This window comes from Glycine soja, chromosome 10 (genome assembly GCF_004193775.1).
Source record: "Glycine soja cultivar W05 chromosome 10, ASM419377v2, whole genome shotgun sequence".
Lineage (NCBI taxonomy): Eukaryota > Viridiplantae > Streptophyta > Magnoliopsida > Fabales > Fabaceae > Glycine > Glycine soja.
The window spans coordinates 48,203,651-48,222,392 of NC_041011.1; the positions used below are offsets into that span (position 1 = coordinate 48,203,651).

Below are 18,742 nucleotides of genomic sequence, written 5' to 3' on the forward strand. Positions count from 1 at the left end.
AATCACTCCTCAAATTACACAAACTTTCCATGTTTCTTTTACCGATGTTCCTTAATTATGAGAAAAACAGAAGTAAGGTTGTTGTAAATGTTAAAAAATCAAGAAAATTTGTCTAATTTTATGAATTTTTTTATGAGTGATTAGGGTAATTTACTCAAAGAAATAAATGTATAGAAAATTAATTATTAGACTAAAATTATGAATTTCATTTTACATATAAAACATTTTTTAAAATTGTTAAAATTTCACAATTTGGTGAATTTGACTGAGATGATAATACTGCCAATAAACTTGAGATGGTGATGAATTTGATTTTTTTTTTTTGTTGAATTGACTCTATATTTCATTAATACACCCCAATTTGAGCAATCATTAGATATGATCAAGTCAAGGATTCCCACATGGCTTGGGATTTACGTAATCTCCAATTAGTTATTACATCATCCTTTCTCATTACGGACAAGATTTGTATAACTGACTCGTACATCAAACTATTATCGGAGATGAATATCGACATATCGTTTAATTTATTGTTTGTAATTATGAAAATATCATTTTATTACTTAAAATTAATAAATCATGTAAAATTACAGAAAAAATTTATGGAAATGACAAATGTATAATCATTTCAAGGATTAAAATAGTTTTTATTTAATAATTTTAGAAATTAAATTAATTAATACTCTTATTTTTAAAGAATAATTTAATATATCACTCATATAAAGTGACTAATTAATCTAAATGGACGAATGTATTTTAGAGAAAAAATTATAAATTTTAATTACAAAATTAGTTGACATTTTTTCATCATATTTATAATTTATTATTATTAAATATATTAACACACATCATGTATAAAATTTAAAATTGGATTCAAAATTTGACCCTATATCTTAATTATTAATTTTTTTGCACATAATAATGCCTATTTTAGGGTGTACTTGCATAACCCCACTTTTAATCTTTGTTTAATGACCACCTCCGGCTGGCAAACATTGTCATCATGCATACTGCATTAGTCTTCACTTTGGTGACTATTATCCTCTAAGACCACTATTGATCCCTAGCTAGCCATCGAATATTGACCATCGTATAGTAGCCCTTTCAATTAGACGACAATTAGCACAATATAATAGGCAATGCTTAGTGTGTGTGTGCGTGTATTATTAACATGGGGCATTGTATGCATGCTTTCAAATTTTCTTTGGAATTTTACTGTTGTAAATAATTTCTTTATTAATTTTTCAAAGTAGAAGTTGGTGCTGTGAAAATCTTCAGAGACCCGAGACCACTTGGAAGACGTGGTTTGGAAAGTTTACAAACTTTGGTGGATCGAAGTTTTCTTTTCCACAAATCTATGAAGTATATATTTCGTATATATGTATTTTTAAGTTTAATTAAAAAAAATTTAAAAGTATAAATTAGAAATTCTTTAAATCCAAATATGAATTATTATTTCATTTGAAATATTTAGAACATATATCAAAAGGAAAATTCATTAAATGTTATAAATTGTATAATTAATTTAAAAATAAAAATATATTTGAAATTTAATAAATTAATTAATTTTAAAAGAGAATAAAACAATAAATTAAGTCACTCTAAAAATTTATTATACAAAAGTAAATTATTTTATGTAAATTTAGTCACCATAACTGACAATAGAGTTTATTTTAATTAATTTATCAACAAAAGTTGATCTAATTCATAAAAAATAAATTTATATTCTAAAAAGACATAAGTTTAATTTCTATCGATATAAAAAATTTATTGATAAATAATCTTCAAGTATTTCCCTAATGAATCTTGAAGTTTTTCTTAACTTTTAACCTCCAAAACCCAAACTTACCTAAACTTTTATCCCATCGTGACTCTATTTTAATTTAATTTTACGGGCAGGATTGTAGAAATGTTGCTTTAGGATGTCGCTGGAGGGTACGAGTGGAGGGTGTTACCCTAGGGTTAAACATTATCTTAAAAATATTTTCTATATCATCATTCATTACGAATTATCATATAATTAAAATTATTTTTATTATCTGTAACAATCAATACATTGACTTGTGCATCAGTGCGTGGTGATTGGTAACATTAGTCCTCTTATACTTTTTTTTACGAGTGGTCCTTATACTTGTATCAACATGACTTATATATAGTAATAAATTTTTATATATCAAATCTATTTATATAATTCGTGACTATAACAAACAACAACTATTATCAAGTAAAAATTAAGGGAAATCTACCAAAAAAAAAATGCAAATTAAAATAAAGGAGAAATACAAATATGAGAAGTTGATATATGTTTCCTTAGATCATTGTTTCAACGTACAATTAACATATATACCTGTCATATGGGTATTTTTAATTGGTTAATAATATAAAAAAAATTACCTTGATTCTTGATAATATATCACCAAACTGTTTTTTCCATCTTTATTGACAAAGAAAGAGAGGCGAGGCAATGCTAGGAGGCAAAGAAGAAGAATCGTTGCATAAAAAAAGTTGTAAAATATATTAACTCTATTGGATATATCATTTTTTGTTTTGATTTTAATATGTTATCAACTTATATAAATGAGAAAATCAATTATGGTAAGACACAATTTATCTGTTTGAGTACGAATTGCTCATTAGAAATGAGCTTTTGCTTTAGAGGCAGAGGAGAGATGTTATAAGCATCAAAGAAGGAAAAGGAGAAAAGAGAACCTCAAATAGAATCAAAAGGATCCTGTATATCGATTGAGCTAAGGCCCAAAAAGCTAGTTGAATTTATTTTAAATATTTCTACTTTTAAAAACTTGTACCAATTTCAGCCTATTATTAATGGTACCGTGACTAATAACGTCCTTTTGGATATGTACCTGTAGTTTTTGTCGTGTATTGAGCAGATTTCAGAGGCAAGGAAAAACAAGAATACAGAAAAGGTTGAAGGTTGAAGACCAAATCTAGAGTTTACTCATTGCTGAACCGTACCATATCAAGAATATCATGTGCAGCTACATCCCATTCCTATGTGGTCCCTCTACCTAAAGCACATCTTCTGCTGCATAAAGCAATGTTGCTCCTACCCTTTTCCCCAATTCACTCTTTGCTTGTGAGCCAACTGAATACACAAAGCAACCACTTACCCTTGATGCCACTGTGATTTATTTAAATATTCATTTTGGATAAACAATATTTTTAATTAAGATTTGAATATATTTGTCCAATATTTGAAATGTGAAATACATAGGAAAAATATACATTATACACCATGCCTTGTGCTTTAATTTTTAAAAACCCACAGTTCCAATGTTTGGAGGAGAGACAACCCTGGTCCAACCCTTATAACAACCTCAGTTTGAGGTGGTCCTGATCGTGGCAACTCAGACGAGGTAGAAACATTTACAATAACTATCACTTTCAATACAATATAATCAGACCCCAAAGAGTTTTTTGTACTAATCAAGCTTACAACATTCCAACCACCAATGTAAATTCTTCCCAACCTGGCTTCATTGATCCATCGCCATCTCAATTCACTTTTTTTCTTTCTTTCTCTTTTGCTTGTAATTACTTTGCCTTCAACATTACAAACAAGGTTAATGTATAACATCATCATAATTCATATATATATGTTCTTCATGGTTGTCACTATCACTGCATTGATTTGGTTTTGACAGGAAGCTACCAGTTTCTGGCCATTACTCACATGACACAGCAATATTGATGATCACACTTGTGTTTTCAATCTCTCCCACAAATATCTATAAAACAAAGTTCTGATTCCCCCTTCGCATTTCGTTAACCTGTGAACAAATGATGTTAATATAGGGTTCAGTTTTTCTTGATCTTTTAACATAAAGACTCATAAACGACTATTATGTACTATTCTTCTCATCTGGATCAGCCTTACAATTTTCTAGACCTCAATTTTGGTGTTATCTTTTTGCCACATTCAATTTACTGGTGCATGTGAGTCTGCTGTCTGCCAATACTTGCTTTAGCCATTCAGATCATGCTATTTTGATTGCTGTCATTAGGATATGTAAATTATAACTAATGTGCTTATAATAAATATTAGGCTTAATTGTACTTGTTATTTCAAACTTTCAATTTTTTTTACCAATTTCATTCTAATAAATTAATTTGGTGAATTTTACCTCCAATTTTTAATAAATTTGTAAATTTTATTCTCTGTTGTTTTATTCATAATATAATATAATTGTATTTTTTACTTTTAACTTTTCATTTTTTTTTAAATTTTACTTCTAACTTTTATGTTTATTAACTTTTGGCAAATTTTATGTAATTAAGTGTCTAACTTGATTTTCACCCATTATTCAACTTGTTTCCACTTTTTAAATTATTTTTCAAATAAGATAAAATATTCACGTTTGATTCGTATTTTTTGGTACAAAGCTGTTCGTACCACTAAAGGAACTTGCAGCGGATAATACGACGGTCGATCTGAGCAGTTTTCAACAATTTTGTCCTAACTCATGGTACGAAATTAACTAAGATGTTCGTGGTCACATTATAATAATGGTACTGAGACAGAGTAAGAAACAAGAAAGGATAGATTTTCAGAAAAAGGGGATAAATATACTTGAACATCCAAAATGCTATTTTACACATAATGAGAGAGAGAAAAGAAAGAGAAAAAGAAGAAGAAAAAAATAGGTCAAATTATCATCAAAACCTTGTGTTGTGACTAAACTTACATTAAGCTATTGTTTGGCAGTGAAAAAAAAAATGAAATGAAAGTATAAAGAAAATAAAAGAATGAAAAGAAGTAAAATATAACAAAGAAAGTTGAAAAGTAAGAGTATTTGGTTGAAGTGAAATTGAGTGAAAAAAATATTTAAATTAAAGTTATTTGATAAATAAAATAGAACATTAATAAAAATATATCATTTTACTCCTTTTTTTTTTACTGTGTTTTACTTGTTTTTTTATAGAATATTTTACTCCTTGTTATATGCATGCTTTTTTTTCACTTTATTTTAACACGTAACATATAATACGTACAAGCTTAATCGGTTATGTACTTATGTTATACACTTATACCATAACATAATCTGGTATGTGTAGTTTGAACTTTGAACTACACATAACAGGGTAAAGCTCTCAAAAAATATTTACTTACATCTTATTATGATGGTGTTTTCTTTGCTTTAAAAGGATAAATTGTGTCAGAAAAAATCTATATATGAGCGTTCTAAATGAATTGAGCCATTTTTCAATGAGGAAAAACATATAAAAAAAAGAGTTTTGAGATGAACAAGTTTTAAGAATTTTCCTTCCCTTTCCTTGCTCTTTATTACAAATTTGAATATTCGAGGATACATTACCCAATAATTTATAATATAATTTGAAAGTAACTTTTAAACTAAAAAATTATCATTGATCTGTCCCTGAATCTTACAATTAAGAAAAAGAAGAAGCCGCGAATTGAAATCGTAAGTTCATTAATTTTTTTAACATTTGCTACAGGGACTTGATTTGAGAATTAAGCCACTTAAACTCAATCGAAATTATCATGTAGTCATTTTTTCTGTTTCCTTTTGCTAATTTTAAATGGATTTCTTCGTGTTCTTATTTATCCTCCCCTGTTTTGGTGTTCAAGCTTTGTTATCATCATGGTCTAAAACTTGGTCACTTTTTCATAATTTGGCTGCATTTTTTTTATAACTATATAGACATAGCACATAGGGTTATAATATGTGTGCGTAAGCAACTGGCCCGTGACCTACCCACACTAACTCATAATTGAGTCATATGATGATATACAAAGACCCGCACTCCAAATCAACAAACAAGGTTTTGAAATTTCACGAGCACTTTCTGTGGTGGTTAACTGTTTAGAACACCCGTCCTTAATTAATTACCATTAGTGCAAGGCCAAAAAAGTGAATTCACATTAGTGTGTAATTTTCTAGGGAATAGAAAGAATCAGAGTCATGACACTGGCAAGAAAGAAAATCATGAAGTTCAAGCCAACCAGGCCCCCCCAAAGACCAAAAAACATAAGCATCAACCACTTGCAACTCACACATTTTCACTGCTATGTTAATGTGAATGTGGCTATGTCCTGTGCATACATAGTGAGTTGCATTTGAATTCGTCAGATTTTGTAATAAATAACCAAAATAAAGGCCTTCTCTCAAATGGGGTGGGTTGAGTTTGGTGCTGCGTTATAATTATGATCTTATGGGGATTGAGAGCGTCATGGGATTCATAGAAGCGTGTACGCTAATAGTGTCTCAAAACTTTGAAAATATTTCCTCAGTTTGATCACTGAGGATTTTTCAACTGCAAGAAAAAAAATTGTCCCAAAAATGGAAAATTGAGAAAGATTGTGTGATATGACATTGCGTGACCAAAGCCAAGTGAGGCCAAATTAATTCACTGATTTTGACTGCTTCTCTATCTGCTTTATTGCCGAGAGAGTGAGAAAGAAAGGGAGATTCCTATTCTATTTTTTTCTTTTGTTCACAGTTGATTGTCGATTGATGTGTATTTTTTGATGATGTACCCAAAATATGAATTCCTCGTGGCTCGTGGCATATGGGTTTTAATTTTGAATATATATGCGAAATTATAATTAAGGTGGTATCACTTTCACTTTTTCTTATGTGCATTCATTTGTCTTGAAGGGTCTTTACTATTCAGCAGTCACCACCATTGATAATAATGTATAAGATAATTAGCTACTGGGCACTCAAGTGGGAACGATGAGAATTGGTAGAAGCAGTGTACTAAAAATAGTGGATTGAAGTACGTGTTGTAAATAAGATCATGCATTGCACTGCCACAGTAATGTGCTGGGGCCCTTGGCAGATGAAGTGGAATCTTTATCGTTTCCCTAGTTCTTGTAAAATCCCAAATCAATTGCAAACCATTTTCTGGAATCCGAAATCAATTTCCACTGTGATTTTTCTGACATCCTTTGGGTACATTCGGACATGATGAATGGGGAACATTACAAGTGGACATGTGCCTCCAAAGTATTGAGCAGGGCACCCTTTAAATTTGTTCACTGTCCAAACATAATCAAATGCAATATATTTTGTTAAGAGTAATGCAATATATCATTTAAAAAAGATAATTACGAAGTGTCTTTGTTTGTATTTTTTATGTTAGTTGAAAACTTATTGTCTCAGTTAAAAAGTTGGTTTAAATAAAATAGACTTATTTGGAAATAACCATCTTTCATAAAAAAAATCGTTTTTTGTTTTTGTTTCTTGTTTATGGAAATAACTGTCATATATGACACTTTGCATTAACAATAGAATAAAAGGAGACAATTTACTTATAGAGAACTAAAATGAACAGTATACTTGAAGAGATTAAAAGTATATTAATCTTTTATTATATTTTAATATTATGTCATTTGTTTTAATTATTGCATTGTTTATTTTATTTTTGGTAGAATATTGGATTTTTATAGATAAAAATTTAAATTACAAATTTTTTTTCTTCAAAAAAGTGTTATTTGAAATTTTATTTAAATAAAAGGATAACATTTTAATTTTAAGGAAATTAAAATTATATTTCAGTATGATTTTTTCAAACAAAAAAAATGTTATTTTCTGATAATTAATGAATGAACAATGATTAATGTAAATCCATATATTATTTAACAGCTATAAAGATAAAGAGAAAGAAGTGAGAGAAGTATTTTAATAAAGTATTTTTTTATGCATAAAAATTAAACGTGATATCAGAAATTTATAATATTCATATATTTCATTCAATCGGCTGAATTAATTTTTTCTATTCTTGATAAGTTTTTGTGATAAAAAAATATTTATACATGACTATTCTTAAAGAATATAATTAACTTGATTTCTTATGACTTTCTACCTTTTTTTTTAACAATATGTCTTTCTACTTATTACTCTCAATTAACATTATATATTAGTACTATATTACTCCGAGTATATAGTAGTGTTGGTCTCCCAAATAATAGCAATTTGGAGCATGACACTTTTACAGCCACCCTAACTAGAAGCTACGCCGCACTATTGTTGAAAATTTAATGACACCGCACTTTAGCATTTGTTATGAATGATATGTCTATGCTTTTTCATCATCAACTTGCTCCCTTGTAGTAATTCTACTCCTACTCACCGCGCCTACCACTCTAGTAATTATTTTGGCTATCTCTCTCGCTAGTATTAATCATCAACCCACACTCCAATCATCATTTCATCATTTTACTCAACAGTAAATCAACCTTCTTTGCTATTATTGTTGATGTTACTCACCAGCAAATCAATTTTATTAGTATTTTGGGTTATTTTAATGGTAAAAATATTCAACAGTTTTATTCATAATTATTTTTTATCAAAAAATTTAATTGATTAGTTTAATAGAAATATTCTCTTCCAATTATATTTTTCAACCATAATACTCTTATTTAAAAAAATCGATTCTAATACTAATTGAATTCAAGTTGTTGGTTATGAGTATAATTGATTATGGCTTTAAAACCTTTATTCATTTACTACCAAATATTGGAAGTTATAAATATATAGTATTAATATATCTCCTACAATTTCTTTCATTTTAAATGCCGGATGTTTGACTACACTTCAAATTAATAATTAATGCTACCTCCACTCTTTTGTATAAAAAAAACAAACAAACAATTAATCCATTAAAACTAATGAAAACAATTAAGTTGATTAATTTTAATTATTAAAATCATAATTATAAAATAAATCTTAAGTGCCATGTCTTGGACGTTCGTGTTGGGCAAAAAAACAAAAAGGGTGAGGGAGGAGGTTTCTGAATTGTTGTTGTCTTGTCCTTTGACCAGGAAGAAATTCTTCAAAGAAAAAGTTAATCGCAATGGTCACAAAACAAAGTTGATCACTCGTTGAAACATGTGTTAATAATTGCCTAACAATTACTAGAGTCAATTCTTTAACGGGTAAGCATGGTTAGTTAGCAATGATGTTCAAAGTTAATATGACTGTATGAGCGGCGGTTGAGACTTGAGGAAGAACAAAATGAGGTGGCCATTATCATTATCATATGGATAATGGCATTTTAAACTAAAAATTAGCATTTTAGTCTAGTATTGTAGATAATACTAAACATTTATTGTTATATTATTAAAATTTGTACTAGATAAATTTTGAATGTATAAATTAATTTTAAAGTAAAAATTATAATTTAATATATAAAATATATTTTGAATTTATAATAAATAGTTGTAACATTTATTGCAACAGTTTAAATATGAAACTGTGGAATAAGATTACTTTTAATTATTAACAATTTCTTTTAAAAAAAAACTATTGAGACACTATCTGAAGATAGAAATAAAACATGATAGATTGAAAGTGATACATAGTTAAGAAGATCAAGTATAAAAATAAATGTAAAAGAAGTAATTTTAAATAATTGAAAAATATTTCTTTGTGATTTTTTTTAACTAGTTGCAATGGTAGTGCGTGGAGTATACTTTCAAATGAGAGAAACAAGTAGTATAAATAAAAATAGATTTTTTTTATATAAACAAAAGACAACTTAAGACTTGTTTTTTTTTTTGTTACATTAAGAGAAGGCAAAATAGAAAAGAAGAAGCAAACCATGTAATAGCTAACTTACAGTAAGAGTTAAGACAGTAATATATTTGATTATACACATCAATAATACACTTATGTCAGTTCCAATACCCATTCCCAACGGATAAAGAAATAATAAAATGGGGCAAATCTAAAGTTTGTACTATCTTACTGAATTGGGCTCAATAATACTATTAGGATTCTGAAATCTGAATTGTATCATAGGAATTTTGTAGCGAATTCTTTTTCATTTTCTAACTTTTAATAACTACAATCCCGCACTTTTTTTTTTTGGAAACTAATTTTCAAAACACATTTCAAAGTATTACGGAAATTAGTTTTTTTAAATACATTTGTATAATTTTAGAAACTAGTTTCTGAATTCTGATAAATGGAAAAAATAGAAGAAGAAAAGCAGAGTCCCCACAAAGAATTGCGAGAAAGGAGAAGGGGAGGGTTGTGACTTGTGACGGTGAAAAGGTGGTGCAGCAGAGAGTAACGTAAAGGTGTGAGAAAATGAGTTGGTGGAGAGCAATAGCTGGAGATTTCCGATAAAAGCAAATGAAGGATAAAGGAGGACGGGGTTATTACTTATTTGAATAGGTGGTGTCATGGTTAAAAGGAAAATAAACTTTATGAAAAAAATGAAGGTATTATTAGGAAAAAAAAATAGTGCAAAAGTGAGGCCCAGATTTTGGTTATTGGTTGGGCCTGAGAATAGTCAAAATTTTCAAAATTGTTCATCCACTTGGATTATAAGGAACTAATATCTTGGAGTTCTATTTATCATTACTCCATTATCATGTTTCTTCTATTTTTTTCACCTGCTGTGGAGATATTTATTTTGTTTTTTCATGGGCATTATTTGCCGGCCTTTTATTCTTCTTTTGGAATAACAGATAATTCTGTCGGAAATAAAATTTAAGTATTAAACGTAGGCCTTATCTTAAATATGTTTTATTAAAAATCGTGAAGGCCTTTATTCTTCTTTTGAAAGAGCAGGTGTCATCAGATTAAGAGTATTCAGATTAAAATAACCTAATTTAATGTATAATGTAAATGTGATTTTTTTTTTTTGCTGAAATGTTATTTAAAAAAGTTGTAAGTGCAACAATTCTTGTAAAGATTAGATCTAATTATTTTAACTAGAAGTATATATGAAAAATCATTAATAAGATTTGAAATTTGTAACATATTAATAATTTTGGAATAAAAAGAAGACTAAAACTTTAATTTTAGAGCCATAATAGTATTAACTTATCTATGCTGGGAACTGGGAAGTTTTCCAATATGTTTTACTTTGACTGTTGTTCACTGCGAGCTGATGCTGAGAAAAAAGCGAAATGCATTTCCTTTTGCCTTACCGTGCCTGGGACACCAAATTTCTCTCATTCAAATCTAAAACAGATAAAAGCTTACATGGATGTAGAAAATTAAAAGATAAAAAAGATTTTTTTTTTAAAATTTCTCTTTGGAAAAATGAAAAGAAATAAGAAAGAAAACTAACTTCGTCAAACAAAATTTTAAATTTTACTTTCTATATGTATTCTCCAATTTCAGTTTTTTTTTTCTTCTTCTCATCCACTACAAAGCGAGTTTCAAATCCATAAAGTGCAAGCCAACTACGCATATATTAAATTCAGCTACTCAAAAAAACTTTATTTCACTTGAACTAAAATTCTTGCCCACATGTTGTGAATTATTCTTTGCAAGAGATTCTTTAGTTTACCCACTTTTGACCAATCTAATTAGAGACACTTTTCAAAATTTAGTGCATATTTCTCACGGAAAGAAGACTCATTGAAGGAGAGATATGTCAATTTGACTCAACTAAAAAGATTATATGCATATATAATAAATTATAGACATGTTAAAATTTATTTCATTAATTTTTAATAAATAATTATAATTCTATTTTTATTCTTCATAAAGTATGTTGGAGGAGTAAAATCCAGGATATATGGCGTCATTTCATTTTAGTAAGTCTCATGTAGCTAAATCTCTATCCAACGCTTTATTACTAGGTCGTGCTAGTTATAAGAAGGTGAAGTCGTGAAGATATCTTTTTATTTTTAAAAAGCCAAATAAGTTTTATTAAACAACACAAGAAGTATGAGATGTAGCACAAGATATGATCCCATGAATTACAAGGAAATGTACAAGTCGTGAATATATCTTATGATCAATGTCAGTGATGATAATAGAATTTATAATTCTAACATCTCCTTTCAAATTTACTATGCATCTTAACAGTATAGGTCCAACAATAAGCGAAACTTAAAATAAGTTTTAAAAAAAATTAATTATGTTGGATCTTTTTTGCTAAAATATGTGACTTATATGAGGCTTTTTTTTTTAACTTTATAAATACTAATAATAAAAAAATTTGTGCTGATGAGCCTAAAACTAAACCATAATTTGAATTGTTTTACCTTGAGCCCAACTTTAATCCTAACTAAGTTTTTGTATAATTATTAGCTTCTATGCGTAGTGTTCTACCGCATTCCAAATACTACTAAGATATACAATAAGTGGTTTACAATTGGAAATTTATATTTTCGTTTGTTATTGAAATTTAGGTCATCACCTAGTTGAAATTCAAAATAAACGAGAATTTTATCAGGACGAAAATTCCTTTGATAACCGTGATAACTACCACAAGCTTACTTTTTTAAATTGATAATTTGATTATTGAATCTCTGTTGCATTTTGATCTTTGTTATGATTGAAATCTCCCATTTAATTGTAATTCAGAAACTCAATTTCTCTTGAAAGAATAACCCAAGTTGGGTCTTATACTACATGTAACTAAATAGTTTTATTTTGACTCAAACTCGACATTCCCATGAAGGACTTCCTGCTTACAGAACCTATAATCGAAGCTCCAACTAATAGCTGTTACAATGAGTTGACCGTTGTGCATTAGCAACAATATAAATACTCGTAATAATCATCATAAAAGTCCCCATTACAGAAACCAATATGGCAAGAACAAACTCATTATGTGCAAAGTCGCACTAGCATACTTTTAAAGTAGTATTTTAGCAGCGCAATGTTAATGTTGATAAGAGAAACCCTCAAGTCCACAAAAAAACAAGTATTTATAACTATATCAGCTAGTTTCAGTCCCCAAATTTGTGCTTTGTAAACCTATAAAATTCATGACAAGCATAATATACAGATGCCCCTAACGTGATACATGCTATAAAAAGCATACGGTATTGTTTTCCCCTTAAAAAAGACAACTTTTCTTTGATAAAATGAAATCCAATTACAATAATCACAATAAAAATCTTGCGAAATCGAAACTAATTTCACACACGCTCCTTAAATATCAGGAAAAAAAAAGACATCCAGAGGGTGGTTGTGTTGCTGAAACGCCAGAATTGTGTCTATCACCTACCATTCAGCCTGTGCAGCCAAGAGGAGGATCCGAAGAGCAGTTTTTTCTCTTCAAGAGAGATCACGAGTTCCACTATTTGAGGCTGATTAATAAGACAACTGTGGACTGATCCTGCTGATCTATATAGTGTATCCAGTATCCACAACACGAGTATGTGTCGTACAAGCATGGCACGAGTCAAGCATTTATTTCTGAATTGCATTGGTGCTCCCTGCTGCAACTTCTTCTACCCCAAAACATGCTAGAGCAGGTTGTTTTATCCAGTCTTGGCCCTTCGATTTTATCCTGATCCACTGTTGATGCTTGAGAGTGATGAGGTGATCCATCTTGTGTTTCTACTTCTCCAGGTTCAAATGATGGACATGGACCATCATTGCAGGTACATAAGGGAATTGCCATAGATGGAAATGGACTGCAAGTGACGGGGCAGCGTATCTCCGAAGGAACAGAAGCTACACGATTTCTTCCAATCTCTGGTGTATGAGAAAGGGATGGCTGGTCTAGGTCACGTGGATGTAATATGCATGGGGTACACAGGCCAAGAGACACGTGTAATTTATTTTCTTTTGCTTGGGAACCTGGCAACTTAACAAAAGAGACAACTCCATGTCTACATAGGGGGCAAGGGATAGAGCCAGGAGGGCCAAGCATTTCAGAAGAAACATTGTTTGTTGAGCAAAGATAGAGTGCACATCTTACACAAAGCTCATGCCCACATCCTGCATGCATAATCCAACTATAATATCACTTAGGTTGTTATGGAATGCTGAATACATTTTCCAAATTCTAACACCAGAATCTTAAAAATTTGTCAAGGAAAAGGGTGAAAATATGGTGACAGAGAATGACACACCCCGGAGGGGTGCACACACATAAAGGTATGTTAGATTATTGTACTATAAACAGAATGATATTTCTGACTGTAGTTTTTGGGTTCTGGAAAGTAGTCATTACTCCTTACATAATCACTGGTTTAGGAACCTAGGATCTGGGTCTGCTTTTAACTGATGCAGTTCATTAGATATTTACATGCAGAAGGCAGGCAAAAAAAGAGATACTCAAAAGATAAAGAATGCAGTACCTTCTGCAGCCACTGAACACGGCCTCTCCAGGCATACAGCACAAAAGTCAATCTCATCAGAGGATGTTGGAGATGATTGCAATCCATACTCTCTGCAGTCATTTCAAATCAATCTTAGCACCATTGTTCAGCATAGGAATGTGTGTTCCCCTATTCTTAATATTTAACTACAAAATATCTTTGAGCAAACACCAATCAACACAGATGGTGCATCAAATGCCAACTATAACAGTCTATACAGTTCCAATGTAATGTTCAACTTCTCAGCATTACACTCATTTGAAATGGCTTACGATTCACAATTCAACTGAATGAACTATTTTATTTTTCTTAGCTTATTTAACTCAACTCCTTCATCAAAATATAGCCCCTCCAAACATTCTTTTATTTCCAAATACTTGCATCAACTATAAACTTTCATTTCCATAGAATTCCCAAAGGCAACTACAGACAAATTCTGTTCTGCCGAGTTTTTCTTCCTCGCAATTTTTAAAATCTAAATTCCTTCCCAGCAACACCAATATCACTTGTCTTCACTTGAAACATTTTTAATGATAAAAATCTAGAATCTAAAGTTTCTGCAGTATTTACAGAGTGGAACATTGACATTAGATAGAAACCAATCAAAGAGCAAATATAGATGTGTATTCATCATTTGGAATAACCAGGGAAATTCAGAAAGCATGGCATCCCAATTTTTTTATCTACAAAATGAACCAAAGTCTAACAATGGTTGTGTTATAAGTTGTAACATATAATTCATTTTTTCATTGTGAGGAGTAAGTTAAGGTTCCATACTGATGGGCCACAAGTTCAGGCATGCTTATTTTTTCTCCTCCTTTTCTTATCTAAATGAGGGGTGATGGGAGTAATACACGCTTACTTTCATAGCTTACCTAAATTACTTACTTTTAATTCAATGGGCTAAATAAGGTCCCAAATAATCTGCCAAAAATAGATACAGAATCTTTTCCTAGTTGTCTGTTATTTTCATTATCTAAATAGATTGCCACATGAAAAACAGTTGGGTTGACTTGGAGAAACAGAAATAGTGGATTGCAAAATACCTAGCTATGTTGAGCACACTCATAAGGGGCAAGGACAAGTAATTTGAATGAGAGAATGTAGGTATTGAGGCATCAGAACTGGGTGCCAGCAATTGTTCAAGCCAATGACGCCCCCACATCCTAGCAATATCAAGAGGAAGCCACCTAGGGGGAATAAAAATCAAATTTGCATTAATGTTACTTGTTACCAAGCGAGTGAAAGTTTTCACTAAAATTCCTATTTACAATGTCTTACCCATTGCAATTTAAAGCCAGACGACTTGCACCTCGTGCAACAAGGATCTGAAAAAGAATAACATTATTTCCAGTTTCAAAAGGAAAGGACCATAAGGTATATCACAATCAAAACTAAAGCAATTCTTGCCTGACAACATTTTAAATTGCCTCCACAAGCACCATAATGCAATGGAGTACTTCCAGCCCCTACATCAAATCACAATAGTTATGTTGAAGGGGGAAAACAACCTAGAGATATTTAGCATGTTAAACAGAAGATATACCTATTAAATCCATTGATGTTCCATAATGATAAGTCACAGCATTCACATTTGCATTAAGATCAAGCAGCAGTTGTACACAATCAAAGTACCCATTTAGTGCAGCCATATGAAGGGCAGTGATACCTCCATCAGCGGTTTTATTTATAAACTTGGACAGGGCACTGCACTGGAATAAAGTAAATAAATTGCAAGAATATAACATACCTAAAATGAGGCATAGATTTTGCAAATAAAAATTTTGTTCAAGACTTACTTATTCATGTAGGAGGTAACTAAGCATGTACTTGCATATGCAAGACATTTAAGAAAAAATTAAAGTGAGTAATATATGAAAAACTCTGTAGGTCACAAAATATACAATGAAAATTAAAATAAAAAGCATACTATGTATTGTCAAAGCATACCAGTCATTGAACCCTATTAGCCAAATGTAAATTATAACATACAAAATTCACCACAATGGCCTCTTGTATTGGGAAATAAATAATGAAAAGGAAACGGGTACCTTTGCTCATGTTTCCCTTTCGCATTTGATCCACCACCCCTGTCAACATCTGTGCCAGCATGTATAGCTTGATAAAGTGCACTTGGTACAAAGTCAGCCACAACAAGTCTAATACATCTTACATGCCCATGCACAGCTGCAAAGTGAAGAGCTGTCCTCCCACTAAGATAATCAGCTCTCATAACCTGTAATTTAATAGACTAAAAGTCTAGTGATTTTCAAAACCAACTTTTACCATGTAAAAAGAAGAAAATACACACAAACAAAGCAATCAAGTTGCATTTAGCAGGTAGTTTCTCAAATCAACCCCATGACCTGTTATCTCCCTGCTATAGAAAATGCAGCACAACTTATAAAAAGTTCAGATAGAATGAGGGGGGGGAGGAAAATATAATATAACAGGACTCACATTGCATCTGAAGAGTAGAAGTGTTTGTACAATCTCCCAATGCCCATATCTACAAGCTTGCATCAACGCCGTCTTCAAATCAAGGGTCAATGCAAACCATATTATCAAATTAGTATAGCTAATAAAGCTTCATTTTATCATGCTTCTATTGAATTTACATCAGATCCATTGATCTGATTGCTTATTACAAAATGCACACTTTATATATGCTTCCATAGAGACAGCAACTTGCCTCACGGAACAGAATCCTCCTACCCAAAATGGAAAAATGTATATTCCAATTTCCAAACACAAAACGGAGTCCTCCAATAATCAAAATTCAGCACTAAATATGAACTCAGCCATCTAAAATCACATGATGCAGTTTTTTTGTTTATTTTCAAATCAAAACCAATATTCATAAAATTTAAATCTAAAAGAAAAGGAAGAAAGTCTCACCTGGCCACAATAATTTCTGGAATTCACATCAGCTCCATTCTCCAGTAACAATGCCACAATCTAACAGAAAACCCAACAGAAATAAATGAATAAGTAAAAAGGGTTGCATTAGATTATATTGGATTAGATATAAAAAGTGAAATAAAGGGACCTCGTTGTGGCCTTTGGCAGCTGCAAAATGGAGAGGGGAATTGAGGCCACCGAAAGTAGAATACTTGGCGAGACACGGGTTGCAGTTCAGAAGCATCTGCGCTTCCACCAAGTCGCCGTCCCTCGCCGCCGACACAAGCCTCTCGCCGGAGGCCGAACATCCGAACGAATTCCCCATCTCTCAACACTCCACACGGAACGATGCTGACGTGTAAGGTTCAAGCAACCTGTGTTCTGTGCTTCTTGTTCTTACCTTTTGTTTTGTCTCAAACAACCCAAATGTGAAAAGAAAAAGAAAAAAAAACCTTATATACCTTCAATACGCCTTACCACTCAACTTTACCTTCCTTCCTCTTTTACGTTGTTGGATCATTTTTCCTTTTTCTGTTGAACGGATCAATATAAATAAATAATTCCCGGATTATGAAATTTAAAATTAGTTTTGAAATGTAAACATAGGAAAATTGACGGAGATGCAAGTTTATTACCAAATATGAGCAACTAAAATATGGTTAATCCTCGTAATTCAATAGTAATAGGATAGAGTAACGTAAGTAAATGCTACGTTGACCGATAAGTAGTTGTTCATGTGAGGATTATGAAACTCAATTTTCTTAAATAATAATATAAGATTCAACATTTTAAAAAAATGTGATTAAATAAACAAATTTAATTAAATTTGATTGGTTAGATTTTTTAATAAAAATTAATCATTAAAAAAAATACTGTGTATCAATAATATGATAACCAATAAATATTAATGTCATATTATTTTAAAAAAATATAATAACGGGATAATTCCCCATTCATCAAACCTGTCTGTTGAAAATGGTAACATTCGTGAGACACACGGCCAATTGACTCTCAAAAGAATAATAAAAAATCAAATGAAAGTATTATAAAGGTCTTTTATTATTTTTTATTGGAAAACATTTTAAAATGCAAATTTGTCATTGACTATAGAGAGTGAGAGTCTGGGGTCTTATAGTAGATAGCCCATGAAGCTCATAAATATTAAATATCACCCTTTTTCCGTGCTCAATCATTTTTTTTTTCTTTCTACTTTCATTTTCAAAGGTATATTATTTCTTAGCTTAAAGTCATGTTAATTAAAGATAAAAGGATTTATGTTGTTCGATCAAGTTGTGAAATTAGCACATTATGGCTTCTTCACTCGCAAGTTTAATTATTATTAATTTATTATTATGTTGTTGGACTAAGAAACACTGATGGCAAGCAATTTGAAAGTTGTGTCATTTGTGTGCTTCCAAAGTCTTTTTTTTTTTTTTTGTTTAATTAAAAGGACTTCCAAAGTTCTTCAGTGGATATTATAATTATTATTTGTGAATTTTTAAGTCTGATTCTTCTACCTCATTTTCTATCCCCCAATAACAAATTATCACATCATTTAATGAATTTGCTTCACTGTTTTCTAACTTTAACGGAAGATTAATAGTTTCATTCTAGTTTATTTCTTTGTTCTCCATTCTCTCTTTTCAATCCACATTTATTTGTGTATACTGATTCTCCCTGGCAGTCTTTATCAATATTCAATATGTCCTCCTTCTTTATGTCCTCTTTCTCACAACCCACACCCATTTTCGCCTTGGTGTTAATAATTGTTAC

At 30.6% G+C, this 18,742-nt stretch overlaps 1 protein-coding gene across 2 annotated transcripts; it reads right to left on the reverse strand.

The window, feature by feature from the left end:
* Positions 1 to 12,642: 12,642 nt before the first annotated feature.
* On the reverse strand, positions 12,643 to 17,493 carry LOC114372113 (E3 ubiquitin-protein ligase XBAT33-like). Of its 2 annotated transcripts, none has more exons than XM_028329523.1 (10): positions 17,118 to 17,493; positions 16,967 to 17,026; positions 16,529 to 16,600; positions 16,120 to 16,319; positions 15,615 to 15,775; positions 15,479 to 15,537; positions 15,350 to 15,396; positions 15,115 to 15,258; positions 14,048 to 14,139; positions 12,643 to 13,685 (listed from the first exon to the last, which is right to left on the reverse strand). In XM_028329523.1, exons 1-10 carry the CDS (start codon positions 17,292 to 17,294, stop codon positions 13,144 to 13,146), a joined length of 1,554 nt encoding a protein of 517 aa, XP_028185324.1. In that variant the 5' UTR covers positions 17,295 to 17,493; the 3' UTR covers positions 12,643 to 13,143. The 2 variants fall into 2 exon arrangements, with proteins under 2 accessions (XP_028185324.1, XP_028185326.1); XM_028329525.1 differs by having other exon boundaries at positions 16,120 to 16,304; positions 17,118 to 17,490.
* Positions 17,494 to 18,742: the final 1,249 nt, after the last annotated feature.

Coding starts and splice junctions, on each gene's coding strand:
- LOC114372113 (XM_028329523.1), bottom strand. CDS start 17,294: ATGGGGAATTCGTTCGGATGTTCGGCCTCCGGCGAGAGGCTTGTGTCG. Junction 16,320..16,528: donor TTCTACTCTTCAGATGCAAT/GTGAGTCCTGTT, acceptor CTAGACTTTTAG/TCTATTAAATTACAGGTTAT. Junction 13,686..14,047: donor GTGTTCAGTGGCTGCAGAAG/GTACTGCATTCT, acceptor TTATGCATGCAG/GATGTGGGCATGAGCTTTGT.